Genomic DNA, 27,866 nt, shown 5'->3' on the forward strand with positions numbered 1-27,866 from the left:
GCCACTCAGGCTTCCTCAACATGGCTGTTCCCTTCCTCAAGTCAGCAAGGAGAGTGTCAGAACTAGTCTGCTAGCAAGACTCGATGTTACATAATCATGGGAGTGACACCCCATCACCTTTGCCATATTCTAAAAGCAAGTCACAGGTCCTACCCCCACTCAAGAGGAAAGGATTACACGAAGGCATGAACACCAGGAGGTGGGGACACAGGGGGTCACCTTAGAGTCTGTCTGCCATTGAGGGTTTCCCAGAGTAAGTGACAATGGATCTGGGATCTAAAAACTGACTTGGCATGAACTGTATAGATAGGGGGCAGGGGGAGAACAATGTGGGCAGACAGTGCAATAACATTCACAAAGGATCTAGTACAATGACCAACAATATTATCTCTCTCCTGCTCAACAACCATCCATGGCTCCTCAGTGCCCATGGTTTTCTTGCCCAACACTGAAGGCCAGACAGGTCGTCTCCTGGGCACTTACTTTCTCCATCATCTGTGCCTTTACTCACTACTTCCACCCACTTAGACTGCCCTTGCCCTACTATATACACTCCATCTATATATAATTCAGGGCCCAGAAGAAATTGATCTTCCCTAAACAATATTTTTGAATACCTATTTAAGTGGAGGGTACCACGCAAGACCCTTCTTGAATTGCAAAGCCTAGTGAAACATGGTCTTGGATGTCAGCAGGTCGGGGCAGAAGGTATACCCAAATAAAAAGAGGAGGAACGGAAGTCCCTTGCCGAAGGTCAGGCCCATGGGGCAGCTGGTAAGTCCTGCAGAGATTTTGGACACACAGAAAGTGCCGCTTCCTACGGTGGTTAATGGTCGTCCAGTAATCCTCCCCGGGCTAGAAATCGCAAACGGATCCTAAGGTTCAGCCAAACTGACGTTTTTCCGGGAAGGACAGCTGGAATCGGGAACTGCCCAGCCTCGGCCCACACTGCCAGGCAACCTGGCCAGGCTGGGTCAGTCCTCTGCTGGCAACAGAGGCTTCCTTGGCAGAAAGAGGAGATAGCTACGGAAGTGTCGTGCGCTCCAGCCCAGGAATCCCTGACCACATCCAGGGCCTGTCCTTGAAAAGCTGAGAGAAGAGGCCCCAGTAGCCCCACGGCCGTTGCCACATCAGCAGGAAAAGGCAACATGGGAGGCAAAAGCGACTTAGGCCAGTAGCCCAGAGCCTGGCTGCCTCCAGCCGGAGGTGGAGGGCGGAGCCGGAGGCAGGGGGCGGAGCTGGAAGCAGAGGCGGGGTCGGCGGATGGGTGGGGCCGGCGGAGGGGAGCGGTGACCCGCCCTGCTTTCCCAGTCCCGCCTCTCAGTCCCGGAAGGAGCTGGTCTTAGGCTCTGCTAGTCCTGAAACTGAGCACCTGCCCGCTGCTGCCATTGGGGGTCGAGTCTCCGCAACCGCTTGGGGAGTGGCGGGGGCAGACCTAGGGGCGGAGGAAGGCCTGGAACCCCCTGCATCCCAGTCCCCACCCCCATCTTCCCTAGTGCCATCTCAACACCCATTAAAGCTTTTTCCTTTGCTCTGGGGGCAGAGGACCCTCCCCCCACCCCCCCAATCTGATACTTCCCCCGGCCCCCCGCTCTCCTCACCTTCATCTTCAAGACTGAACTACCCCCAGGTAGCTCTACAGGGCCTTTGTACTAACTAGTCCCTACACCCAAAACATTCGCACCCTTCTTCATCTAATTTCAACTTATTTTTCAAGCTTTTCAAAGCCCTCCTTGACCTGTCCCATATTGCTATGGGTTTCAGGGCTTGGTCTGCCTAAGCCTGGTCATCTTAAATCGCAACTGCCTCTGCCGGACTACCTGTCTATTCTTTCTCTTCTACCCCCCTCCCCCCCCCCCCCCCCAAGACTGTGGGGTCGCTGCAGCATCTCTAGTGCCTGGCCTAGGTATGGTGCTCAGTGAGATCATAAACATCCTGCCTGGGAGTCCTCTGCGATCCCCTAGACCTCTGCCTGGTGACAAACTCCTGTAGTCACTTCACCTGTTAGAGCAGTAGGTCTCAAACTAGAGTGTGAATCAGAAACACTGAAGCGGGGGAGGGGTGTCTTATTAAAATACAGGTGACTGGGCCCCACCCCCAGAGATTTTGATTCATAAATGTGCAGCAGAGGCTGAGAGTTTGCATTTCTAAACATCTCTCAGGGGCTGCTGCTGCTGACACAGGAACCAGGTTTAAGAATCACTGTTAGGGCTGGGGTGCCTGGGTGGCTCAGGTGGTTAAGCTGCCTTAACCAACTCTTGATTTCTGCTCAGGTCACGATTTTACGGTTCATGAGATTGAGCCCCACGTGGGGCTGAGCCTACTTGGGATTTCTCTCTCTCTTTCTGCCCATCCCCCGCACGTGTGCATGTGCTCTTTCTCTCTCTTTCAAAATAAATAAACATTAAAAAACAAAAAAGAATCACTGTTAGGGCATCAGTTTCTTCATCAGTAAAATAGGATAACTACTGTCCATATGCCGTATGAGGTCTTATGAGAACGAAATGAGATTATGCAGATGAAGAACTAAGCATGGGACCTGTACCCAGGAGGTAGTCACTAAGTGTTTGCAATTGCTACTGGGAGTGGGAAGGACACATGCCATCAGGGGAAACATGAGCAGAAGAGGTGGGTAAGGGTCCAAGCAGGGTAGCTGGGCTGGCAGAAGAGCAAGGCCCAGCACAGCAGCCAGGGAGTCAAGATTGTGCTATGGAAGCAGGGAAGCAGCTGGGAACCATGCACAGTTCTGGAGCAGGGCAGTGACAGGTGGAAGCTGAATGTGGCAACATTGAGCAGGAGGGGCAGCAGCAAATTCCCTGTGCTGGCTTTTCCTTGGCTGTTTGGCCAGGCATAGAGCTGCTAGATTTAGCAAATAAAAATGAAGGCTATCCAGTTAAATTTGAAGTTCAGATAAATAATGATTTTTCTTTTTTTTTACTATAAGTATGTCCCAAATTGCATGGGACATACTTACACTAAAAAAACTTTTGTTATTTATCTGAGCTTCAAATTTAACTGGGTGTTCTTTATTCTTATTTGCTAAATCAAATGATCCTAGCGAGACATCAACTCCCTAGCCCCCAAGCCCCAGGCCTCCATGCTGGAGGGAGCCAGCCACACATTCCTCTGCCTCCCTCCCCATTTTCAATGAGGCCACCAGGCCACCAGGAGTGACTGAGGAGCTGTTCCAGGCTCAGTCTGGCTGCCATAACAAGTGGTCACAGCCACAGGCCTAGGTGAACAGGTCCTCCCACTTCACGCCGGGTTCACCCAGCAAAAAAGTAGTGAGGCACAGTAAATAATCATTGGGTCTATAATTTATTGAAGCACCTAAAGTTACCAAGTCCCATAAAGAGGGAGGTGCCACGTGCACTTGTGGGTTACTTAAAAGTCAAACAGTTGCCACTGGTATAGGCCTGCCTGGTGAGGGTACCCAGGGAGAGGAGAAAACAGCCCCTATCCTCAACCCCAGACATGAACAAACACAAGAGCCCAGGTTGCTTGCATGCTCAGAGCGTGCCTTGGAAGTAGTTCTATAAACTGCAAGCTAGAACAGGGTGGTCCCTGCCTCATTCAGTTCCGTTGGACATTGGGATAAGTCATATTACCAGCGGCTGCCTCTGTCTCCTCCACCCCCATAATCACCAAATCCCGATGATTCATAGTTCCGGAAACAAACCTGTTGGAAATCCAATTACTGCAACAACCTTTATGTCAATTTATTTCGTCACTAAAGAGAAACAATGAAAACAATATGTGCTCCATTTTTTTTTTTAACGTGATACACATTTTTGAAGACCTAGTGTGTGCCCTTTGTGCTAAAGCTCAGGAGTTCTCAGCCTTGGCTGCACAGTGCCATCACCTGAAGATTTCCCAGGTGATCCCAGTACCCCAGGCATCAGTATTTTACCCGGGGTATGGTGCTCTCAATGCACAGCCAAAGTTGAGAACCACTGGCTGAACTCGTCCTGCTTAATCCTCAACACAATCCTGCAAGGTAGGTTTTATCTCCATTTCGCAGATGAGGAATTGAGGCTCAAAGAGGTACAGTAACTATGGCATCAGTAGCCATCACCTTGGACCTCTCCTTTCCTCCCAGGCTCCCTTGTGGGATTCTTATGTTTCCACGGTTTCACTGTTAAATATAATAGTTATATATAATGCTTCCACAGATATGTTGGAGGCAGCGCTGCCCTCTGGCCAGCTTGAGATAGCTCTGCTCCCAACAGGGCTCTTTTGAGATACAAACCAGACATGGTTTGGGTTTAGGACTGACACTAAATGGCTTTGCTATAGTGAGGACAACTGGAGACAGTCACCCCACCCAGGTCCCGTCATCTTGGGTCACAGAACAATGGCGGCCACCTCTCACTCCCCACCACCCGGGACCCTCTAAGCCTGGCTCTTTACAATGTACCCCACTCCTCCAAGCGTCTCGGTGCCCTCGCTCTTCATAGCAAACTTCCTCACCTCCTGATTCCTAGCGCATCTTTTTTGCAGGAGCCGTACATCCACACGGGTTGTCAGAAAGGCCTTTGATCGAGGACAGGCCACAGATCCGAGGGGAAAGAAAACCCGTGTCCTAGCCCGACTCCTAGCCCGTGGCTCGCGGGCCAGCCGATTCTTCAGACGTGTGCGCACCTGGGCTCACCTGTCCCGCTCCCGCCCGGCCTGCCGGCTGAGAGGAAGGGCAGCAGGGCGAAAAGGCTGGTCACCGCCTGCCCTCTGCTGGCCGATAGCAGTATTGACGCTCCACCGGTGCGTCAGATGGGTGGCATGAAGGAGAGCGGGCATCTATTGAGCTCCCGCTGTATGTCAGGCACTGAACTGGGCGCTGGGGTGTAAGGATGAACGCGACCTGCTCTCACAAAGTTCAGCTTCAAATGAGGAGACGGACAAAAAGCAAACAGTCATTCAAACAAATATGAAGTTACAGCCGTGGGCTATGTGAGCTTATGATGCGAGGCTCCTGTCCAGTCTATGGGATGTGTCGGGACGGTCAGGGAAAGCTGCCCCTGAAGAGGGAACGTGTGAGGCCAAGTGCCCCACAAAGTCGTTTCATGTAATCTCGGAAATCACACGAGGTGGCTATCCGCTTTGCCAAACAGAAAACAGGCTCAGATTGGGGAAAACTTACCCAAGGTCATACACCAAGCAAAGCCAGGAGGGCCTAAGTCCGCCGGATTCGAAAGTCCCCGCTTTTCTGCTGCTCCTGGCGGTGGGGCAGGTGGGGGCCACCGGGACGTCCCATCCAGCCGCTTTAGGGAGCGGGGCGGAGCCGGGGTGGAGCCTGCGCGGGGCGGGGCCTGAAGTCCGGCCCGCCCAGCCTCTATAGGTGAAAGGACGCCCTTGGGCGTGGGGACTGGGCGGAGGCGGGGTCTTTTTGCGGGGTGGAGCCTGGACGGACTGGGGCCTGCAGACACTGGCCTTGGCTCGTGGAAGGGGCGGAGCCGGGATCTCACCCGGTCCTAGAGGAGACGGAAGCTCCAACTGAGTGCGGGGCCGAAGACACTTACCCTGTGCACTCGGGCAGAGACTGCGGTTCGGGGTCCCGGAGGTCCAGTGGGCAGCTCCCCAGGTAGGGCCTGACCCCGGCCTGAGAAGAAGTACCCCCCCCCCCCTGCCCTGCCCCGCCCTTCTGTCCTGCCATCTGACCCTCGTTCCTTCCTGTCCGCGGGCCTGAGTCCATCTCCAGTCTTCAGAGGGTAGCTCAGGCGTGGAGGAGCCGCTCTCACTTCGTCTGTCTCCCTGGCCCAGCCGTTGCGGGACCCCGGACATCCAGAATGTGGGATCAGGAGATAAGATGCCAAAACCTCTCAGAGGAGGCTGGCGCAGCTCCACCCCAGCCTGACTGTGTGACCTTGGGGAGATCGCCCACCCTCTCTGGTACTGAGTGTCCCGTGCCTGCAGACTGGGCGAGTCAGCTGGCGTAGCTGTGAAGGCTGTTGGGGATCCCGGGGTGCAGCTTTCTCCCTTCTAGGACTATAGGAACACTTATCCTTCTGCTTCTTCTGGTCCTGGGTGAAGAGCTGTCTCCCAACCCTTCCCAAATCTGGGAGTCTAGAAAGGCCGAGAGCTCAGCCCCAGGGCAGTTTGTTCTGGCTTCCCTGTGGTGGAGTTGTGTGCTGGCCTGGGAGGCCTGTAGGTGTTCCCAGAGTGGACTCTGAAGCTTGGGCATCCTGCGAAGCCTGCCCAGAGCCCACCTGCTCACTTTGCAATTGGTGGGCCACCAACATTCAGGGCCTCGAATGCTATGCAAAGAAGTCTAACCTCTCAAGGATGGGCAGGGCAGGGCATTGGAGTCTGACCTGTAGTGTGCCCTAAGGACCAGCCTGGTGACTGGGGCTGTCATGATGCCAGAAAAGATACTACTGTTGATAGGTGACACATATGGGCATTTATTGCATGCTAGTGCTTTACCTGAATTATCTCATTAATTACTCACACATCCCTTATGCCCATTTCAGAGGCTGAAACCAAAGCTCGGAGAAGTGAAGTGATTTGCCTAAGGTCGCAGCTAGTAAATGTCAGGGAGGGAATTAGAACCCAAACAGTCTGGTACCTTACCCACAACGCCCTGTTGCCACCCAGGATCTGGGCATCTGGTAGTAAAGCCTTGACCAAGGACAGCAGGAGGAGCAGGAGATTGGGGAATAGAATTCAGAGGGCTCGGGAGGAACGGACTAGCATAAGTCCTGAGAGGAATTCAGCTGGCCTGGGTCCCCGGGGGGAAGTGAAGTGTTTGATTATAGACATACTAGTTTGGGGTGAAGGGAGGTATAAGGGAGCTGAGCAGAGCTCTTCATATGGAGAAGACCAAGGAGGCAGAGCTGGGTCCTGGGGGAACGGAGATGCCTTCAGAGATGGGTGTAGGGCTTGGCTCACAGGAGTCCCCCCAGATACTGAGCAGACAAATGCGGGGGGCATCTGTGTGTGGGGGGGGGGTGTGGACAGTGGGAGGAATGAATTGTTGGCTGAGAAGGGTTTGAAAAATTGAGGCCTTGTTTCATAAAGGGGAAACAGGCTAGCAAGTCACTTGCGTGAGGATACCCTGTGGCAGGATCAGAGTAGGACCCAGTGCCCCTTGGGTGCCATTTCTGCTATTAAGCTCTTTCTCCTACATCAGTGGCTCTCTACCAGGGGCAATTCTGTTCCCCAGAGGACGTGTGACAATGTTTGGAGACAATTCGGTTGTCACAACTGGAGGTGGGGTGATACTAGTATCTGTGGGTAGAGACCAGGAGTGTTGCTAAACATCCTACAATCCCCCCAAAGCAAAGAATTATTCAGCCCCTAATGGCAGTCGTGCTGAAGTTGAGAAACTCTGTGATAGGTAAGCTGGACCTATCATTATTTCTCCAGCCCAGCTCCTTTGCCCCTAGCAGGACAGATAGCTCAGGCCTGAGCCTCCACCTGGGCAGACCTTTGCCCCCACTCCTAGTCTGCCCCTCCCATGCTTGCTGCCTTATTCCTGGAAACTTCTGAAGTCTTCTCTGCTTTTCTTGGGCACAGTGGCCTAGAGCCCTGCCCATCACATGTCTGTCCTTGTCTGTCTTCCTAGACCTTTTATTCACAGAATTTGATGTGGTAGGGAGGAACCAAAGTGGGAATTTTCACCTAGCACATAGTAGGTGCTTTGCAGATAAAATATTTATTAAATTTGAGTGCCGTTTTTGGGATCAAAAATCTTCATTTTGTCCCAGGTTTTCATTTTAGCAATTCCAATTGTATCTTATGTTTGTGAAGCTCTGTGTTTCTAACAAGCACCCCACCCCCCAGGTGATGGTGACGCTGTTGGGCCATGAGCCACATTTTGAGTGGCAAGGCATTGCAGGGTTGTGCAGAGGTGGGCTGGGGCAGGGCTGCACCCCCTGCAGACAGCTGTGGCTGTGGTTTGAGGACTGTGGAGTGGAAGGAACCATGGTATGGAGTCAGGAAACCAGGACACAAAGCATTACTCCCTTCCCCCCATCTATGGGCTGTTAGCTGAATAGAGTTTGGATAAGTCACTTAACTTCTTTGAGGAGTGGTCTTGCGTGGCGGGTCATCTGCCAGGGGTTCTGATGCAGGGTCTGAGAGATGGGAGTGCCCTGTGGAGGTGGGATGGCCTGGATCCTGGCAGCCAGAGAGGCACTAGGCCACTGACCTGGCCAGCAGGGAAAGGGCAATGAGCTGATGCTGGCAGGGCGGGCACCATGCCAGCGTGGAAGCAGCTCTCATTATGGCCCTGGCTCTTCTCCACGGCTGCCACAGCCTTCTGCTTCTGGCTTACCCAGCTCTGCCTGGTGTGGGAAAGCTGGAGGGACCGGTCTGGCTGGGGGAAGGAGGGGCAGCTTTGATGGGTTCAGGGACGAGCCCAAGGCCTGAATATGGGTCTCAGGGCCTGACCAGCTGAATGAGGGTCTCAGAAATGGGGGTCAGGCTTGATACCTATGGCCTAGAGACACTGGGATCAGACCGTGGACCCATTCCAGGGAAACTGGGAAGGAGTTTGGTATTTGAGGCCATAAACCGAGAGCTTACTCTACCCCCAGCTATAGGGGATGCCCTCCTTCAAGCCTCTGACCCCAGGAATAGAGCTGGGCAGAGCCTTAGGTACCTGCTGTACCCTACCCCTGGTTCTCCACAAGTCAGCCCTGATGACCCAGCAAGGCCCCTTCCAACTCCTAAGACCAGGAGGCAGCAAGACAGATGAACCCATTTCCCAGATGGAAGAACAAAGACTCTCTCCTCCTTACTTCCTGGGAAGGTATCAGTCTTTAGGGCTGTCACCCATTACCCAGCAGGGCCCTGGGCCTGATATATCATGAGGCTGCCTCCCCCTATTCCCACAGTTGGGCCAACCCAGTGGTTCACACTGAGGGTTCTGCAGCCAAACAGGCCTGGGTTTGAGTCCTGGCTCCTCTCCTTACTAGTTGTGAGGTCCTGGGCAAATCACTCCACCTCTGAGCCTCAGGTGGCTTGTCTGTAAACAGCAGTAATGACACCCGCTTGGCCAGCCTCGCAGGTTGTTGTGAAGTTGAAATGAGCCCTACCACTGAAGACCATGGTCATTATCATTACTCATGGCATTTCGAGACGCAAGTCCTCCCCAGATCGCCTTACCTGGTGCTCTCATTTGACAGATGTGGAGATTGGCACTTGGAGAAGGAAGGCAGCTGCCCAAGGGTCTCACAAGCAGGTGGTGGGCAAGCCAGGACTAGAGCCCACACTTACAGACATACCTCCCGTCCCACAACTGTTGCCCATCTGCAAAGGCACTCCGAGGGCAACGCACTGTAAGTCTGGGGACCTGGGGGGTCAGGCTGCAGAGACTCCCTGCGGAGGGAGGTGGACCTGACCTTTGCCCCAGCACCCCCTCCCTTTGCCAGCACCAGCCATGAACTACGTGGGGCAGCTGGCAGAGACGGTGTTTGGGACAGTGAAGGAGATATACCGGGGCCTGAACCCGGCCACACTGAGTGGTGGCATCGATGTGCTGGTGGTGAAGCAGGTGGACGGCTCCTTCCGATGTTCGCCCTTCCATGTGCGGTTCGGCAAGCTGGGTGTCCTGCGGTCGCGAGAGAAGGTGGTGAGTGCTGGCCGGCCAGGGGCCACTGTAGGGTGGGCTCTTAAAGCCAGGACAGACACTGCGGCCCCAGGAGAGGACCGAGGCCTCCCTCAGGTGGGGATCTGTCCACGGGACAAGCTTCTGTTCTTTCGCATTTTCTTTGAAAGTTTTGGGTCAGTCTGGGGATTTGGGTCCAAGAGGGTTCCCGTTTTCCTGTGGAGGTAGCACAGCGGGGCAGTCCCTGGTACTGGGGCCATCACACCTGGCTCTAGCTCACTGAGAACTTACGTGGTTTTCTTGGTAAGTCTTTTCACCCGTGCAAATGAACACACTCTGCTCTACCTGCTGCTGGAGGGGTGATTTTGGAGCATGACATAGGAGCTGATGACACTGTCGAGGGTGGCACTCAAAGGTTAGCTTCTCTCTCTTAGGAAAGCTGTGCTGTCTTCTCTGGGCCCTGGCGAACGTGACAGATTTTTAGTTAGCACTGAGGTTGGGAATATGAAAAGAGGTTTGGGGGGTCCAAATCCCTTTTGCATTGGAGCCACTGGGGACTTGCCAGAATCCTAACAGAAAAGTGTAAGCTTGTAGGGGACAGTAGGTAGCGAGGTGGTTAAGAGCTTGGGTTGTGGACTCAGCCTTCCTGGCTCACAGACAGCCTCCCTCGGCCACTTCCCAGTATATTACTTAACACCCCTGAGGCTCAGTTTCCTCATCTATAATGTAGGGGTAGTGATAGGAGCTACTGCACAGGGTTGCTGGAAGGTTAAATGGGAGAGGCCCGATAAAACTCTCCATTCGGCGCTTAGAAAATGGTCATTCGGACTATGGTACATGTATGTAGTCAGCAAGTGCTCTGGCACTATCCTGGGGGTTGGGGAAACAGCAGCAGCAGCGACAGGATGGGTCATGTCTTGTTCTAATGGGGTGTGGCAGAGAGAAGAGTTAGAAACCACGGCAGACACAAGAATACTGAGACGGTTATATGTGCAACAAAGCCCAGAGAACGGGGAAATGGTGGGGGAGGGGCATGGAGCGTTCAGCACAGCCTCTCTGAGAAGGGGAACTTGAGCCGAGACCCTCAGGGTGGGGAGCAGCCAGGGTCTGGGGTGGGGTGGGGCTGAAGTTCCAGCGAGTGCAGTGCTCCATGGAGGCAGGCAGGACAGTAGACTAGAAGGTGGGGGTAAGGGACAATGTGTGCTATCATGCCTCGTTACAGGTAGACATTGAGATCAACGGGGAGCCCGTGGACTTGCACATGAAGCTGGGAGACAGCGGGGAGGCCTTCTTTGTCCAGGAGCTGGAGAGCGATGATGTAAGTGCCTCGTGGCACCTGCACCTTCACTAGTGCCCCCTCTGGCTGGGCCCTTGGGACCGGTCACCGACCCCACCCCTGGGAATACCCCAGCAGCAAGAGCCTGATGCAGGGGGACTGGTTAGGGCTGGCACTCGAGGCATGCTGTTGGAGCCTTGGTAGAATTGGGAGGGGGGCAGCAAGGGTTGATTTCCTTCCCGGGGAAAGTTGGGGGAGGTTTCTCAGAAGAGGACACCTGAGCTGGGCCCCTGGAGGGTGGAAAGGAGGGCTTCCCAGGGAAGCTTGGAAAGGAAGGGAGTGCTGAGGAACTGGCTGGGGGGCTGGTGAGCATGAGATGCGTGGTTCTGGATCTGGTGCTGGCTCGATGCAGTTAGAACATAGAAGTGTGTGGGTGAGAGCTGAGCAGAGGCGTGTTTGCAGAAGGGGGACAGAGCCCAACACAAGCCAGCGGAGGTGTTTAAACAGTTTGAGCTTCACAAACTTCAACTGAGCCCCTACTCTATGCCGGACACTGTGCATTGGACTCGGATGAGGGGTGATCCCTGTCTCCAAAGAAGCTTCCCAGACTAGCCTAGGAGACAGATGTATAAACAACAGATGATGGAACTACATGGTCATTATAATGAAGGGAGTTGGAACAGGGGCTGGGGGTAGTCAGGGTAAACTTCCTGGAGGAGGTGATGCCTGGCTGAGTCTTAAAGGGAAAGCAGGTGTGGTCAGAGAATGAGTAGCCAGTGTCCAGGTTTCTAGCTGGACAGTGTGGTTCATGTAGCACCTGGCCCGCCATGAACTTCTGGGGTACATGCAGCCCCTGGGATTGGGGCTGCTCTCTGTCTCTGTCAGGGAGCTCGGATGCCAGTGGTGTTTGCAAGGCCTTGCTGCTGCTGCCTCTGGCCAGCCTCCATGCCTGTTTTCCTGACCCCAAATGAGCTCACTCCAGGGCCTTGGGACTCAGGCAGGGCTCAGAATGATTGAGTGGTGAGGGTGGCCCCCCAGGCTATAGCCCCTGGTCTGCTCCACAGGAACACGTACCTCCCCGCCTATGCACATCACCCATCCCTTGTGGGGGCCTGTCTGGGTTCCCCTCAGACTCCCAGCTGAGCACAGACAGTGAGCCTGAAGCCATCATTGAGGGGGTGGCCTCCACGGGGCGGAAGAAGAGGCGTCGGAGGAGGAAACCCAGGCGGAAGGAGGACACGGTGGCAGCCAATTCCAGTTCTGAGGAGCTGGAGACAGGCGCTGAGAGTGAACTGTCTCTACTGGAAAAGCCAAGGCCGGAGCCCCCAGGGTGTGTGGGGACCAGGGTGGCCAAGGGTGTGGGGATACCAACCAGGGTTCAGGCACCTTTCCCTTTGCTGATGCTGTGTGACCCTGGGCAAGGGCCTTGATTTCTCTGGGCTTTACCTCCCCAAACCCCTGACACCCAGGCTCCCATGCCCTTCCGTGGGTACCCTGTCCTTATCAGTGACCATTTATTTCCTTGTGACCCCTCAGCAGTGTCAAATCCGAAGGGGAGTCCTCACCGCAAGCCAAAGACTTCTACCCCTACTCTGATGGCGAGTGGTGCCCCCAGGCCAGGTGAGAGTCCAGGAGGCCTGCAGGCAGGGACTCAAGGCCAAGGTCTTAGAGTGGCTTTCATTTACATTTTCCTAATGAATGATATAGAACACATTGAATGTGTTCATCAGCCATTTCTGAATTTCCTTTGTTAAGCCTTTATTCAAGTCTTTGCCCATTTTTTTTTTTTTTACTAGACTGCCTCATTATTGTTGGTTTGTAGGAGTTTTTCATATATTTGTACATTCTGGATCCAAACATAGGCATGAATACGTATCACAAATATTTTTTTTTCCCCAGGCTGGGTGGGCAGCGGTGGGCGGTAGGCTGGCTCGAGGGTCTCTAAGTTCTTGTTTCTGGCAGCCTCTTGCCGGGTGTGCTAATGACATCCCCAAAGAGCGACTCAGAGCTGGAGCTGCGGACCCCTGAGCCCAGCCCCCTGCGAGCTGAGTCCCACATACAGTGGGCCTGGGGGAGGCTGCCCAAGGTGAGTTCCTCCGCGTCAGCCTCCCGAGCCTGCCTTTCTGCGGTCCCTGTGGGTCAGAAGTGGAATGACTGATACCCGGGACCCTCAAGGCCTTTTGGGGTGTGGGAGGCCGGGCCTGCACTGGTTTACACCCCCCGCCCCCGTTTGTTTGATTGAAGGTGGCCAAAGCAGAATGGCCCGAGTGCTCGAAGATCGCTGATGGTGGTGTCAGGGCAGCTCCACCTCTTCAGGGAGAGCCCGGCACCCCCTCTGCTCCTGTGGCTGGTGTGGACCCTTCGGGGCCCCTAATCCTGCAGACAGGGGCTGGTGCTGACCTTCCTCCTACTGACACGGAGCCTCCTGCTCTGGTGGGTCCCCCTCTCCCCACCCCTGAGAGAAAGAAAACCGAGACTCAGAGCCGAAGGGATCCAGGCCTCCCTCCACCCTCAAAATCATGGAGCTGGGCCGCCCTGGAGGGCCCACTTCCCACCAGGCAGCCCGAGGGGGTCTCTAGCAGGAAAGGTGAGTAATGGCTGGACCTCTCCCAGGCTTTTCCTGGCCTCATGTTACCCACTGGCTGGACTCTGGTACTTCAAGCATGTTTTGAGCACCTACTGTGTGCCAGGCACTGTGCTTGGCACCAGCGCTCATGGGCTCACAGCCCAGCGAGGCAGATAGACAAAGCATGCGTGAACAGGAAGAGCACGTCATGGGTGACGCAGGACAGAATCATTGGTTGGGACAGAGGCTGTTTAAATCATGTGGTTGGGGAAGGCCTCTCTGAGTGGGTGATGTGTGAGCGGAGACTCCAACAATAAAGACCCAGCCAAATAAGGATCAAGGGAAGAGAATTCTAGGCAGAGGAAAGAGCATGTGTCAAGGCCATGAAGTGGGAGGCCAGGAACGGAGGCAGCTGGTATGTCTTGAGCAAGGCGGGGGTGGGGAAGGAAGGAGCAGATGCTGGATCCTTGGCGCAGGAGCTGGGGTTTATCCTACAAGCGTGGGAAGGCACTAGGACTCACCGCCAGATCAGTAGTTGCTGGCTATCTATGGCTCTGTAAAATTTAATTACAATTAAATCGCATTTAAAATTCCGTTTCTCTGTCACACCACATTTTCAGTGTGCTAATACAGGGATGTGGCTAGCAGTTACCGTATTGGACCCGTAGACGCGAGACATTTCTATCATCCCCAAAAGTCCTACCAGACGGCGCTGCTTTAGGGCGTTCAGAGACCAGGGGACACACATTGCTCATGCTACTAAGCACATGTCAAGTCTATAGGTGTCCCCTCTGCCCTCAGGCTCTGTGAAGAGAAGCCAGCACCTGGGCCCCAGTGACATCTATCTGGACGACTTGCCCTCTCTGGATTCTGAGAATGCAGCCCTTTACTTCCCCCAGAGGTGCCTGCGTTCTGGGTTCCAGGGTGTCTTGGGATTGGGGCCCATGAGCCCAGGGGTTGGCCAGCAAGGGCCTGGAGGGGTGGGCCCCTCCTCACAGCCTCCTTGTATTTACATCACTATTGGCTTCTTTGCCCCCAGTGACTGTGGACTGGGGCCCAGAAGGTGGAGTGAACCCAACAGCCAGAAGCCTTTGGGGGACCCCAACCCTGAACAGGAGCCAGAACCCACTTTGGACATGATAGTGCTTTCCCTCTGTGGTGGACTAGCTGACAGCCGGGACATCTCCCGGGGTAGGTCTGACCATGGCCTGAACCCTTCCAAGGATTGGCACTGAGCCCAGGGGACGGGGGAGGACAGGGAGGCCCCCAGAGTAGCAGGCAGCCATGGTGTGATGCTAGGCTGAGGCCTTGCTGTTCTCTGCCCTGTGGAGCCCCATGCGGCCAGCGAGGGTGGGGCGTTCCCAAGACCCTGTGAAGCAAACACTTAAGGCTAAGCTGTGACTTATCCTGTGAATCCAGGATGGCAAATACCTGGGGTGGGCACAGCAGATGCAAAAACCACAGGTAGGGAGAAGCCCTGCTAAGTATCACACCCAAAATGCAGGAGGCCTGATGGTCCCGTTCAAATGTGTCAGCCTCATTCCTTACTCTCTGCCTCTGTGCCCAGAGAAATTCAACCAGCACATAGTCTCCTACGAGGACCTCGTCCAAAACCCTGGCCTCCTTGAGCACCCGAACCTGGTGGTAAAAATCAATGAGAAGTGAGTACCAAGGCTGAGACCCTGGCAACCCTGGAGCCCCCCTGCCCACCACCACCCTGTGGCTGCTGCAGCCCTGACTCCTCCTTCTGTCTCTCCAGACATTATAACTGGGCTGTAGCTGCCCCCATGATCCTCTCCCTGCAAGCCTTCCAGAAGAACTTGCCCAAGGTAATGGTTAGGGCACCAGTGGGCCTGCTGAGGGTAGAGGATTATGGCCAAGAAGCGGACAGTGGGCAGACATGGGTCTGGGGCTGACCGGCTACAAGACCACTCTGAGAGGGGATACCGAGTCCCCCGAAGCCTCACCCCATGACGTGTGGACAGAGCCCCACCCTTCCCTGGCTTCCTGGCATGGCTGAATCCTGGCAAGGGGACACTTTACTCCAAAGGAGCTCAGGGCAAACCAGAGGGGGATGATAACCTTCAACAGGAGGCTTTTAGATCTAAGAGATGAGGCTTGGCAGACAGAGGGCCCACTCCTTACCTTGCCCTGGCAATGTCTCCAGGCTGGACTGTGGGCACTTGCTTGCTTTATTGGCATACATTTGTTGAGCACCTACTCTGCGCGTTTTTTGAGCACGTACTGTGTGCCAGGCACAGGCCGGAGCCAGTCATGCCCTCCCAGAAAGACAGTAGTCAAAGACTCAGCCAGATGAATGTAAAATTCAACCGTGAGTATTGGGAGTGAGGCTGGGGTGCTTTGAGAGGCTAAAGTGGGAGTTTGCTGAGTGAGTGCCTCCTGGGTAGAGATCTGAAGGATGAGTAATCTGTAAGCAGACGAGGGGAGGGGAACAGCATGTGGTGATGCTCAGAGGTGGGAAGGAACCCAGTCTCTTCAGTCCCTCCCAGAACTTCCACTCTCTGACCTGCCCCTGCCTCTCCTATGCCACTGGGAGTAGTACAGGGCCCTGCCCTAATCTGGCCCATGGTTCCCAGATCAGTTAGAGTTGCCCGAGAACATCACTAACCAGATGTTGACAGCAGGTGCCTCCCTTTCGTGACACTCGGCTCCACCCTTTGGCTGGCTCTGGGTCTGAGCTAGGACCAGAGCCTATGGGAAGGAGGAGGGCCACTCTCCTGCTTGGTTCTCCTCACTGTCCTCAGACAGACCCACCACCTGAGGCCTCTGGGAGACAACCCCAGTCTGTTTCCAGCTCAAGGGGGTACCCTGGCTGGCCCACCTCCAGGTCATGTCCTCCTGACCTGGGTTCACCATTCTGTTTGTAGGAAGCTGATAAGTCTCCTGGGAGGGTCTTGGCCCTGGCTCTCCTGGCCTCTCCCTGGGGCTACCTAGCACACATCTAATGAGCATCTTCCCAAGGTCATGTTCTCCCACCAGACAATCGTGGTAACACAGAGAGGGGGGCCATCCATGGGATAGAGTCACTGACCTTTGGGGTTGCCTATGTTGGTCTTGGAGGTTGAGGGGAGTACTGGCTATGGATTGTTCTTCCAGCTGTCACTTGGTGGCATCATGCAGAGAGTACTAGATCCTGAGAAATGTCAAAGCACTGCCTTCAGCTACTCTAGTAGCAGTACTGGCCCATAGGATCTGGAGGCCAGGCCAAGCCTGGGCAAGAAGCTAGGGGGTCAGGGCTGGAGTAGAGTGGGGATTGGCAGGAATGGCCCTTGGTCTCCTGTGCTCAGGTACATGAGTCACTGTTTGGAAGCCAAGGATGGAGGTGAGGATGCTTCCACAGCCTCCAGATGTTGACAGCACCTTGCTCTAGGGTCAGCCCTAGACTCTGGGTTCATGGGGGCCCCAAGGGCAATGAAAAGTAGGTTTGGTGGTGCAGGAAAAAAAATGCCATGGCCTTTATCTGCCCACAGAGCACTGTGGACAAACTGGAGAAGGAGAAGATGCCCCGGAAAGGTGGACGGTGGTGGTTTTCCTGGCGACGCAGGGACTTCCCGGCTGAGGAGGTGAGTGATCATGGCCAAGGGGGTGGTCGGCACAGGGTGGAGGCAGGGTTTACTAGATGTATGTTCTTCCCACAGCGCAGTGCCCAGGCGGAGAAAAGCACAGCCAGGGAGCAGCAGGGGTGAGTTGGATCTCTTAGCTGGCACTCTGCAGCTGGAGCTGAGCCTGGGGACGATCCCTGTGGGGGCAGCGGTGGCGCCAGCAGCCCTCCGCCAGTGATGGTTGTTTGTCATTACCCAGTCGCTTCTACACCCTTTCTTTTTCTTGAGAAATAGCCCCATTTCACACATGGGAAAACTGAGGCCTAGAGCTGCACCAAAAGTTCCACAGCTGGGTACCAGTGGAGCTGGAATGGGTGCCCAGACTCCTGGCCCAGACAAGGATTACCGTCTTAAGGAAGGGTGGGAGGGGTGGGGCCTTCCCCTCTTTGCCAGGGGCCGGCTGACCTTGTCTTCTTCACAAGTGACCACAACGCCTCAGCTTGGGTATGAGTGATGACCAGGGGCGGGTCTGCTGAAGCCAAAGCAGGTGGGATTGGGAATAAACTCTAAGACACACACCTGGGTCTTTCAGGTAAACATCTCCAAGGCTAGCTTGGCCATGCACTAAGGGCCAGGAGCCCTGACCCCTTTCTGGGCATATACTGCCGACCTGCACCCTTAATTCTGCTACCCCTCTCCAAATGGGTGGCACCTAGAAGGAGAGGTTTCTGATCCCCTGAGTGGTCTCTGGAGGGGCAGCGACAAGGCCCAGGTTCCTTGTGGCCTGGGCCAAGGGGTAAGCATCTGCTGGGAGTGCAGGACCTTGGTGGAGGACAGAGGCCTGAGAGCCGGGCTGCCTGCAGGGCGAAGACTGATGTGCCGAGTAGTGAGGATGACGCCCCAGAGAGCCCTGTGATCCTCGAGGTCCCTTCCCTGCCACCCTCGCCTCCAGCCTACCCTCCTACCTACAGGAAGTCCCTCCGCCTCTCCTCCAGCCAGATCGTGAGTGGGCGCGTTGGTGTGTCCAGGTGGGGGTGGGTGGGGCTGAGATAATTAGGCTCCAAGGAATTTAAAAGCCCAGAATCCATCCTCTTAGAGAATCCACCCTCTAAGGGAGGCCTTAGAGGCCTCCCTAAGAGCCTCTGCTTGAATACCTTCAGGGTCAGGGGGCTCACTTCTTCATGTGCCAACCCATGTCTTTGCTGGATGCCCTCATTGGAAAAGTGTTCTCTATGTCATCTTAAAATATCTACCTGTGGTGGGTTGTGGGTCTCTCTTAGAGGCCACTCTGAAGGAATCGAAGGCTGATGACAGCCCCTCAGATTTTGGCAGTCCCTGCCCCTGAGTCCTGTCTTTGAGCTCAGTAACTGGCCCCTGAGTGTGGCTCTGTCAGGGAGGGGCCCAGGAGGGCCAACCTGGTACAGAGCAGCTACCATCTGTGTGGTACCCCTGTGTGACACCCACCTTGGGGTCAGCCAGGGCCCAATAGCCTTGGTCACCGGCTATGGCTGAGAGCTGCCCTAGGGACCAAGCACAGGGCTAGATCTCTCTTTGGGGGGATGTCACAAGTACCTGTGAGGATCCCCAGGAGGTCCCTTCTATGGAGTGGGGTATCTCCCCACCAGGAGCAATGTCAGCCTTAGGGCTGACCTGAGAAACCTGCTTTGTCTGTGAGCTTCATCCTAAAGGGGCAGGAAGGGAGGTTAGGGCTCCCGTGCCTGCCGGTGCAGACCCCAACCAGCACCCTCGTACCGCCTAACTGCCCAAGGTTACCCTCTGCCCGTGTGCACGTGTGTGCATGTGGCTGTCTCTGATGAATTCAGGCAGGTTCTCTGAGCTGGGAGGAAGAGGAGCATGAGAGGCCCGTGGGGTTCACAGGGCACGGTTTGGGGTGGGGAAAGGGGACACACCAGGCTGGGGCACATCACAGCTTCCTCCCTTTGCCCGGCCCCAGCGGCGCCTGAACCTGCAAGAAGGTGCCAATGATGTGGTCTTCAGTGTGACCACCCAGTACCAGGGCACCTGCCGCTGCAGGGCCACCATCTACCTGTGGAAATGGGACGACAAGGTGGTCATCTCGGACATCGATGGGACCATTACCAAGTGAGGCCTGGTTGGCCAGGGGAGAGAGGGAGGGCCTGGGACTGGCCTCCTCTGTGCCGGGGGAAGGGGGACATCAAGAAAGGCCCTCTACCTGCAGTGCACCATCCTGGGCACTGGGGGCTGTGGCACACGAGGGCTACATGGGGCTGCCTCGGAGTGACCCTTCTTCTGTGGCTCTAGGTCGGACGCTCTGGGTCACATTCTGCCCCAGCTAGGGAAAGACTGGACACACCAGGGCATCACCAGTCTCTACCACAAAATCCACCTGTGAGTGCCTGGGCTGGGGAAGGGCCCTAGGGAGGGAATGACAGGATGTCTTAGGCCACTATGGCCTTTGCCCCAGGAAGCCAGGCTTGGGGACCAGGAGGGCCCATGAGAGAATAAGCCCCAGGCATGTACCTGGAGCACGGCAACCTACTGGCTGGCCTCCCATTCTCCTGTGAAAGACCGGTCTCCTGGCGTCTGAGTCTAACTGCTGGTCTTTGTGCTGTAGAGAAGCCTACAGACTTGCTCAAACCTTTGTTCATCCCACTCCACCTGGGCCTCAGGATGCCGTCCGTGCCCCTCCTATGTGGGACAGCAGCTGAGGCCACCTCTGTCAGCTGTTCTTCCTAAGTCCCCTCCCTACAAAGGCCTCTGGGTCTGAAGGCCAGAGCCCCGGGGTTGAGCTGAGCTGGCCGAAGCCAAGAGGGTGGGGCAGGGAATGGCTGGTCTCTGACGACTCTGTGCCCCTCCTGTCCCCCACCCCAGAAATGGGTACAAGTTCCTGTACTGCTCGGCACGGGCTATCGGCATGGCGGGCCTCACCAAGGGCTACCTGCAGTGGGTGAGCGAGCGGGGCTGCGGCCTCCCTGAGGGCCCCCTTCTGCTGTCTCCCAGCAGCCTCTTCTCCGCCCTCCACAGGTAACCACCCTATAGGACACAAGCCCACAGGCTCTTGTCGGGGTGGGGGGGTGGGGGGCAGTCTCGGGCGTCGGTTGAGTCAGACCTCGCGGCACCTGACCCTGCCATCCTCCGATTGCTGCCCTGCCTTGGCTCCCCTTCCTGCTCATGGCCCTGGCTGCCCCAGGGAGGTGATTGAGAAGAAACCAGAGGTGTTCAAAATCACCTGCCTGAGTGATATCCAGCAGCTGTTCCTGCCCCACGGACAGCCCTTCTATGCTGCCTTTGGGAACAGGCCCAACGTGAGTGTGTCACCTCCCCAGGGGCATGGCCACCTTCTCCCTATCTTATCTCCCAGCCCACAGGCCCCTCCTTTGTCCCCCACAGGATGTCATCGCCTACCGGCAGGTGGGCCTACCTACATCTCGAATCTTCACAGTCAACCCCCGGGGAGAGCTCATCCAGGAGCTCATGAAGAACCACAAATCCACGTGAGGCCAAACCCTGCCATGCACCCCCATGCCGCAAGTCCCCATTCCCTAGCTTCTCCCTGGGCCCCGGTTCCACCCAGGGCTCCCAGGCAGGATGCAGTGTTTGCCCGATATGATGGGGGCTGGGGCCTGGTGGCAGCTCAGGCTCTCGGCGCTGACCCTGTTCTGCCCACAGGTACGAACGGCTCGGCGAGGTGGTCGAGCTCCTCTTCCCGCCCGTGGCCCGTGGCCCCAGCACAGACCTGGCCCACCCTGAATACAGCAACTTCTGCTACTGGCGGAAGCCCCTGGTTGCTGTGGACTTTGATGCCCTGGCCTGACCCTGCCCCGGCTACCCCCTCCTCCCTGGCCAGGTGTTCCAGGGAGTGGGTGTCCCAGGGATCGGGACACTGAAAGCTGGGTACCACGGGGCCAGTCCACTGAACGGGAGGAGGGGGCTGAAGGCTGGTTAGTAGCCACAGAGACCCCCCCCCCTCCCTGTCCTGTCTCCTGCCTTTGCCAGCTGAGCTGCAGGAGGTGGGGGGCAGCTGCTCCAGGCCTCAGCACAGCCCTGGCCTGTAGCAATTAAATGACTGTCACCCGGGCCCTCACAGGATTCTCCATGCCCTTGACATCTCTGTCCCTGTCACCCTGGTATGTTGTCCCAACTCCTGATAGGACAGGGAGAAGAGGGAGGTCCCAGGAGGCTTGAGACCTGTAGGCACGGAAATGGCTGGCGGCAGCAGTGGGGAGGGGTTGAGTACCGTCTGCACAGCATGGATCATACCCTCTGAAGCCCGATTCCTCCATAACCCCGGCCCCTTCCCACAGCTCTTGAGCCAGACCTCCCTACTCTCCCTGGCACGCCGGTATCTCAGCACACCCCAAGCCAGGATGCTCAGACATCAAGGAACGAGGATTCCCAGGCAGTTTGAGGGCTGAGGGAGTGTGACTCCCACTTGGCCTGGCCCGTACCCAGCTGCTGCCCTTGTTCCCCTGAGTACCTCCCCTAAGGACACAGCCCCCAAACCTGCCAGGGCCAATGGCAGTGACCTGCCAACCCTCCCTAGACTTTGCTGGTCAACTCAGTGCCCACAGAGCTGCCGAGCAAGCTTGTACGGGGATGAGGAACTTTAGGAAGTGGGGCTGGCTCCCCAGCAGTGCAGCCTTCCAGCCTGCTGTCCTTGGGGAAGAAAATACCTTTAGATGGGTTAAAAGCTTTAATCCAGGCCTGCCCGCCCCCCCCCCCCCCCCAAACAGCACCACAGTGGAAGGAAGAAACCAGAAGGCAGGGCTATAGGGACCTGCCCTGCAACACAGCACAGAAAGCCCTGGGCTGCTGTGGGGGAACTGAGGCCAGGAACCTCAGCAGAGATGGGCATCAGGGTCTCTGGGAACTCTGCAGGCTGGATGAACACTGTGTTTTCAGGTTGTCCCGTGATGGTGTCCTACCTGAATTTCTCACCACTTAGTGAACATCCAGGAGAGGCTGGGGTTTCGCCGGGATGCTGGAAACAGGGCTTGGAGGCCTTCCTCTCCTGTGGCCTCCTGTTCAGAGTCTGGCCTCATTCAGGCCATGACATATATGAGGGCTATTCTCTGAAGAGAGGCTCTAACCTGGGCGGGTGGGGGGTGGGCAGGATATTCTCCCATATGGAAAGGAGGGGAGGGTGTGGGGACCAGAGGCCCTGAAGCATTTTTGGGAAAGAAAAGGAAAAGGATAAATTGGGGTGGGGTCTCTAAACAGAGCCTGGACCCTGTCCTTTTTCTCAGGGAATCTACAGCTGCCTAAGCCCTCACCTGAGGGGAGGGTCAAAAGAAATAAAGAGAACTGAGTCTTTGTGTTTCTGTTCTGCTCCGAAGGACCAGGGCCGGTGGAAACCTCTGGTCCTTGGTTTCAGAAACCGTATCCACGAAGCTGCCGGGTATGAGGACAGCGCCAGTGGGTACCATCTTCCTGCAGAAACTGAGCCCAGACAGCAAGGGAGAGAAGCCAAGGGGACAAGGGAACCAGAAGCCCCCACAGGCTGGGGGCTATGGCCTGGGGACAAAGGGAGATGTGGACAGGTCACTGTCTGTGACCAGACCTGCGGGTCTTTGTACAGGTGCTGACCCTGGTGTGTCTGAAGAGAGACAATTTGCAGACTGGATTGTGAGGTCAATTAGGTCCACCCTGGCCTTCAGGCATGATGTCCTTGCCTTGACCACGATGTTGAATTGTCCAGTTGGTACAGCACTGAGTGTGGATTTTGGTGGCTGGGACAGTCATATGGAGCTGGACCAAGGCTATTCCTTCTGTGGCCTCTGAAGTGGCATCCATGCTGGCCAGGGGGGGCTGGGAGGCACTGCTGGGCAAGGCTGGGCTCTGGAGGGACATCCCCAGGGTCAGCGGGGTCCAGGGGCGGGTCCTGTCTGGCCTGCCTAGTCAGCTTGCCGGGGCCGCGCCTGCTCGGCCAGCTGGGCCCGGCAGTACAGGAGGTCATCCCGGAGGCGGGCGATGTCCTGCGCATGCTGAGCCAGTGTGCGATTCAGCTGGTCCACGTAGCCCCACAGGCCCTCCCTGTGGGCAGCCAGTAGGCCCAGCCTCCCGCAGGCACCTTCCACCTGCGCCACCCTCTGGTCGAAGCGGCCCAGCACGTGCCGCAGGTCCTGGGCTGTGTGCTGGCAGCGGCTCAGCCCGCCCGCCACATCGGCCACGCCGGCCTTGAGTCGCTCCAGCTCCCCCCGCAGGCTCAGGACCTGCCTGTGGCCGGCCTGAAGCCGAGAGCCCTGGCTGCTGACCTGTTCCTGGATGGCGTGCACCTCAGCCTCCACCTTGCGCTCTCGCTCGTCCAGGGAGGAGTTGGCCTCCAGGAAGGCATCGGAGTACCGGCTGACGGAGTCGCTGAGGCCCGTGAGCGACTTGCTCACAGAGTTCAGATTGACCTTGAGCAGGGTGATCTCGCCTTGGAGTGAGCTGCCCGTTGCTTCTGCCAGCTGCTCCTGGACCTCGGCCACGGTGCCGTTGAGCTGCCGGAGCAGGGCTGCGTGGCTGGCCACCTGGTGTAGGAGGGCCTCGCTCCGGCTCTGCCAGGCCTTCACCTCTGCCGCGAGGGTGTCCAGGATGGCCGAGGTGGTGCTGGGAGTGCACGAGGACTCCAGTGAAACCAGCCGCTGTTCCAGCACCGCCAGCTCCGTCTGCACCCGGGGCCGGGCCGACCTGCCCGGTGGGTCGCTGTCATGGCTCAGCTCCCCAGCCAGCGTCACCAGGCGCTCCTCTAGGCTCTGCACTCGCTCTTCCAGCAGGGTCCTGAAGCTGCCCACGTCCCATCCCCCCTCCTCCCCCCCCAGGCAGCAGCCTCTCGCTCCGCCTTCCGTCCCATTGAGGGTCTCCAGGCCCTCCAGCAGCCGGTCCGCACCCCCCTCAAGCATGGCAGCAGAGAGCCGCTCCAGCTCATCCCTGGTGAGGGGGCCATGGCCCCTCTGGGCCTCAGTGACAGCCTGTAGATTCCTCTCGAGGTTGTCCACACGGGCGCTGATCAAAGCCAGCCGGCCGCAGCAGCCGCCCCCTCCGGCCATGCTCAGCCCCTGTAGCCTCGACCCGAGCTGTGACAGCTCCCGGCGCAGGGCCAGCTCCCGGCCATCCAGGCTCTGGTGCAGCCGCTGGCTGGCTGCTTGACCCTCCTCACACTGCTGCCGCACCTCCTGCACCCGCAGGTCGCAGGAACTCTGGACACCTTGCAGCTTCTGCTCGAAGCCATCCAGTAGGCTCCCCCAGAGTCGGTGCAGCCGTCGGTCCACGTACTCGTCCAGAAGCGTCAGGGAGGTGAGTGGAGACGGAGGGGCCTCCCGCAGCCGCTGTAGGTGAGCCTCGTGACCCAGGGCCAGCCCGTGCACCTCGTCCAGCAGCTGCACCTTGGTCCGGAGCGTGTTGCTCACCTCTGTCACCTTGCTCAAGATCTCATCCAGGGGGGGTGTGAGTGGCCCTCCAGCTCTGTCTCTGGGCTTCACAAACCCCTCAGAGACGATCCCGAAGCCCACAGGGGTGGCAGGAGCCCTGGGACCACTGGTCATCCTGTTGGGGTCTTCATGGCTGGCCACCAGGCCACTGAGGGTACCATATGCTTGTGCCAGGCGCTGGACATCACCCTCCAGTCGTTCTAGCCGCTCACCAAACAGCCCTGGACCTTTTCTTCCTGGAAGAGAGAACCCCAGGGGCATCGCTGGCCTGCCTCCCTCAGCTTGTCCTGTGGCCAGGCCACCTGAGAGATTTTCTGTTCTAAGTGCACCTTCCCACTGGGCATAGCTCTCTCAGCTTTGGGAGGGGCTCTGGGAGCTCTCCCTCAAGCCCAGCATGAGATGCACCCTCCCCAGCCCTGCCAGAGCTCAGCCTACCTGGCTCAATCCCCTCCCCACCGCTCCGAAAAAACCTGATCACCTGGTAGGGTCTCCTCCAGGCAGACTCACCATAGGGGCTGGGGACCGCTCTGCTAGAAGAAGGGGGCTGGGGCCCTGGGCCCAGCTGCCCCGAGGGAATCTGGGGCTGAGGCTCTGGCTGGGCTGGGGAGGCCCCATGGTCGGTGAGGTGCTCGGGGCAGCCTTCTCCAGTGAGGCCAGGGCAGCACCGCCAGGTGAGGTCCGTCACTGTCTTGTAGCCGACCTTGTATCTGGGTCTGAGCACTGTGCGGTACCTGGGCCAGACAGGGGGAGAGGGCGCTGCCCTGTACCTGTGGGCTGAGGCTCCTGCCTCCTGGCGTAAGATCTAATTATCTCCCCACCTCTACACCACCATCAAAGCCTCCCTTTTCTGTGTATTCGGTGACAGGGCAGTTGGGGTGGAGGCGGGCCTTTCAGGGCTTCAGAGAAGGGTTAAGGAGCAGGTGCAGGTGAAGTCCCATCCCATCCTGTTTGCTTGGGGAGAACACTAGCAGGGACTTAGCCCCAGTGTCCCCAAGACCATTTTGGATCCCCTTGAGCTCATGCTGCCATGAGAAATTCCACTCTGGCTTTGGCGATACCTGGAAGAATTCTGGCACAATCTCAGCCCCTCCCCCGTGGAGTGGGGTGGGATGGGTATTGCCCTGGAGCCGGGGTGCACAGCCCTTCCCAGTGTGCAGGGGCAGCTCTCGGCTCCCATCTGTCCCCTCAGTTCTGTCTGCTCCTCTGTAACCTGTTCTGGGAACTCAGCTCTGGCCACCCAGGCTGGTGGATGGCACCTTGGATTCTGAGCACAGAAGGGAAGGCCCAGGGGTGCAGGGCAGGGCTCGCCAGGGCCCCTCCCTCGCCTGCTCAGCCACGTGCCTGTCTACCCACTGACACACTGGAGCAAGTGGGTTTGTTTTCAGACATGCACTTAAACCTCTCCAAGTATAGACCTGTGCATCACACCTGTGCACCGTCCTACATATGCTCACACAACCCCGCCTGTCCGGCCCAGGCCCTGGCAACCTGGCCTCCATCCCCTCACCCTTGGCCTTCCTTTTCTACAGTCACCACGGCCCTTCCTGGGTCTTCCTGGGGCCGCTTTGGCATCAACCATTGTCAGTGTGAGCCTCTGCCTTTTCTGTTCACCTCCAACCCTCTTTGCCTCTGCGGCTTCTTCCTTGCCTAGTTCTGTGTCTCTTTTAGGAATCCTCCCTTGGTCCCTCTGTGGGCCCTAACCTGAACCTGCCTATGTCTCCTCCCCGCCCGCCCCCCGTCCCCTAGCCAGCCCGTGTGGGAGCTGGGGTAATGGGCTCTTTGCAGTCCAAGGAGGTACAGCCCCTTGTGGAGCTGGCTGCTGCTCTTGGGGGGAAGGCAGGCCTGGGGCTTGTGCCCAGCAGGCCCGAGTGGGTGGCACGGGGGTGCACTCACATGACTGTCCCGGGGCACTTGGGCCCCCATCCACACTGCCGGTACTCAGCCTTCACATAGCTGTCTGCTCCCTCCTGTAGGATACAGGTCACGTTCCTGTGCACCACGTAGGCGCAGAGGGCCCTGTAAGGGAACAGCATCCTTGCAATATCTGGCCTGAGCCAGGCCCACTGAGGCTCCTAGACCCCCCTCCCTATCTGTAGGTCTTCCCAGGGGACTAGATTCCCATCTCCCTTCTGTCTCTGTTCTTTGTTCCTGGAGGCCAGGGCCCTGGCCTGGGGTCTGGACCCACTGCTGGTCAGTCAGATCCCAGACTTCCCAGTGGGTTGGTCACTGGGGTAAGCACTGTAGTGAAACAGGGGCTGCCTTTCCTGTGGTCTGGCCTCTGCCCTCCTTACCTGGATTCCCCAACAAGAGCCTTGCTGTATTCTCACCCTCCTCCAACTCCTTCACTGGCTCTCAACTCCTTATCTTGGCATTCCATCCTTCTGAGATCTCAACTTAGTGCCTCTGTGCCTTTGAGACCACACTTCTCCTCCTTCCTTCCCTGACTCCTGGGGAAATACATGCCACCTCGTAGTTTCTAGCCCCTGCCTTTGCTCCGGGTTTCTCAGTCTCTGATCACTTCTGGTACTGCCTCCTCCAGGAAGCCGGCTCTGATGTGCCAGGCCCACTGAGCTATGGGCTGAGCACTCTCCTACAATACAATTCAGCCAGCATCCCAGGTAGAGCCCCTAACTCACCTGACTGGGGCCAGTTCCCAAGCCACTGGCTACTGAAGACCAGAAGCTGAGGCAGGGGTGAGGCAGGAGCCAGCCTCACAGGTTACAAAGGGTGGGGAGTGGCTGCCTGGCTAAGCCAACCATCCGTGCACTGCTATTGGCCTCTGGAGCCACAACACAGGCCCGGGACCCAGGCGCCCCCATCAGTTCTGTGGTCAAACACACTGGGGGTTCCCAAGGGGTGCCCGGGGTCAGGCTAACCGCCGGAGGGGGCGGGCTGCAGGGCGCTGGGCTCCATCTCCCACCTGGCGGGGCAGGGGAGAGAAGGGGGGCGCGGCGCGGGTGGGGGCGTGGGGGATTCCCGCGTATGCCTCGCGCCCACCGTCCTCCCTCCGCTCCCTCCACCTGGTCCGCTTGCGCCGGGAGTTTGCACACAGCGCAGCTGGAAAATGTTACTTCGCTGGAAAGGTTTCCGCGGGCACTGCCAGGTCCCAGCCGCCGCGCCAGGCCCCCTCGGCTTATTTTTCTTCGCCAGCCCCGCAGCCTCCCGGAGCGTGGGGGCGCCCGCCGGGGCAGGGGCTCGGCCTCGGGAGCCCGGAGCCCCCCTCTCCCGCGCGCGGTCCGGGCAGGTGGGAGCGCCGCCGGGGCCCCATCCCTCCCGCTTCCCGCCCGGCCGCGGCCCGCGCTTACTTGTGCGGCCCCGGGCGCAGCCGCGGGCGCCATCCCGTCGTGTAGAGGCTGTAGCGGGGGGCACCGGGCGGCGCGGCCCGCGCGAGGAGCGGGGTGCCCTTGGCCTGCGCCCCCGAGAGCAGCGCCGCGACGGCGCACAGCCACACCGGCAGGCGGCGGCCCATCGCGGCCCGCGGCTCTCCACCTGGCCCCGCGCGGGGCCCCCGCCCGGCGTC

At 57.6% G+C, this 27,866-nt stretch overlaps 3 protein-coding genes across 9 annotated transcripts in view; 1 reads left to right on the plus strand and 2 right to left on the minus strand.

Annotated features, from left to right (window-relative positions):
- ZHX3 (zinc fingers and homeoboxes 3) overlaps positions 1 to 5,248 on the minus strand; it is a 123,083-nt gene extending 117,835 nt beyond the window's left edge. The window contains exon 1 of one of the 3 annotated variants that reach the window (XM_058685626.1): positions 5,138 to 5,248. The gene's annotated coding sequence lies outside the window, so the exon portion shown is untranslated. Of the gene's footprint in view, positions 1 to 1,601; positions 1,837 to 5,137 lie in introns of those variants that run through there. The other 2 variants (XM_058685628.1, XM_058685621.1) reach the window with 2 other exon arrangements.
- A 146-nt stretch (positions 5,249 to 5,394) lies between these two features.
- Positions 5,395 to 25,758, plus strand: LPIN3 (lipin 3). Of its 4 annotated transcripts, XR_009249006.1 has the most exons (22): positions 5,396 to 5,578; positions 9,126 to 9,278; positions 9,353 to 9,571; positions 10,770 to 10,865; positions 11,888 to 12,153; positions 12,360 to 12,443; positions 12,786 to 12,909; positions 13,068 to 13,410; positions 14,191 to 14,290; positions 14,429 to 14,580; positions 14,957 to 15,050; positions 15,149 to 15,218; positions 16,881 to 16,973; positions 17,049 to 17,092; positions 17,816 to 17,954; positions 18,907 to 19,055; positions 19,236 to 19,322; positions 19,806 to 19,958; positions 20,125 to 20,239; positions 20,325 to 20,428; positions 20,604 to 20,875; positions 22,271 to 25,758. XR_009249006.1 is itself a non-coding variant. In XM_058685631.1 (21 exons), exons 3-21 carry the CDS (start codon positions 9,380 to 9,382, stop codon positions 20,746 to 20,748), a joined length of 2,547 nt encoding a protein of 848 aa, XP_058541614.1. In that variant the 5' UTR covers positions 5,395 to 5,578; positions 9,126 to 9,278; positions 9,353 to 9,379; the 3' UTR covers positions 20,749 to 21,023. The 4 variants fall into 4 exon arrangements, 3 of the variants coding, with proteins under 3 accessions (XP_058541614.1, XP_058541612.1, XP_058541613.1); XM_058685631.1 differs by lacking the exon at positions 22,271 to 25,758 and having other exon boundaries at positions 5,395 to 5,578; positions 12,363 to 12,443; positions 20,604 to 21,023; XM_058685629.1 differs by lacking the exon at positions 22,271 to 25,758 and having other exon boundaries at positions 20,604 to 21,023.
- Positions 22,829 to 27,866, minus strand: EMILIN3 (elastin microfibril interfacer 3). Of its 2 annotated transcripts, XM_058685632.1 has the most exons (4): positions 27,652 to 27,861; positions 26,240 to 26,362; positions 24,854 to 25,077; positions 22,829 to 24,582 (listed from the first exon to the last, which is right to left on the minus strand). In XM_058685632.1, the coding sequence occupies exons 1-4, from the start codon at positions 27,813 to 27,815 to the stop codon at positions 22,829 to 22,831; spliced, it is 2,265 nt and encodes a 754-aa protein (XP_058541615.1). In that variant the 5' UTR covers positions 27,816 to 27,861. The 2 variants fall into 2 exon arrangements, with proteins under 2 accessions (XP_058541615.1, XP_058541616.1); XM_058685633.1 differs by lacking the exon at positions 26,240 to 26,362 and having other exon boundaries at positions 27,652 to 27,866.

The sequence above is a fragment of the Neofelis nebulosa genome, chromosome 9, assembly GCF_028018385.1.
Source record: "Neofelis nebulosa isolate mNeoNeb1 chromosome 9, mNeoNeb1.pri, whole genome shotgun sequence".
NCBI lineage: Eukaryota > Metazoa > Chordata > Mammalia > Carnivora > Felidae > Neofelis > Neofelis nebulosa.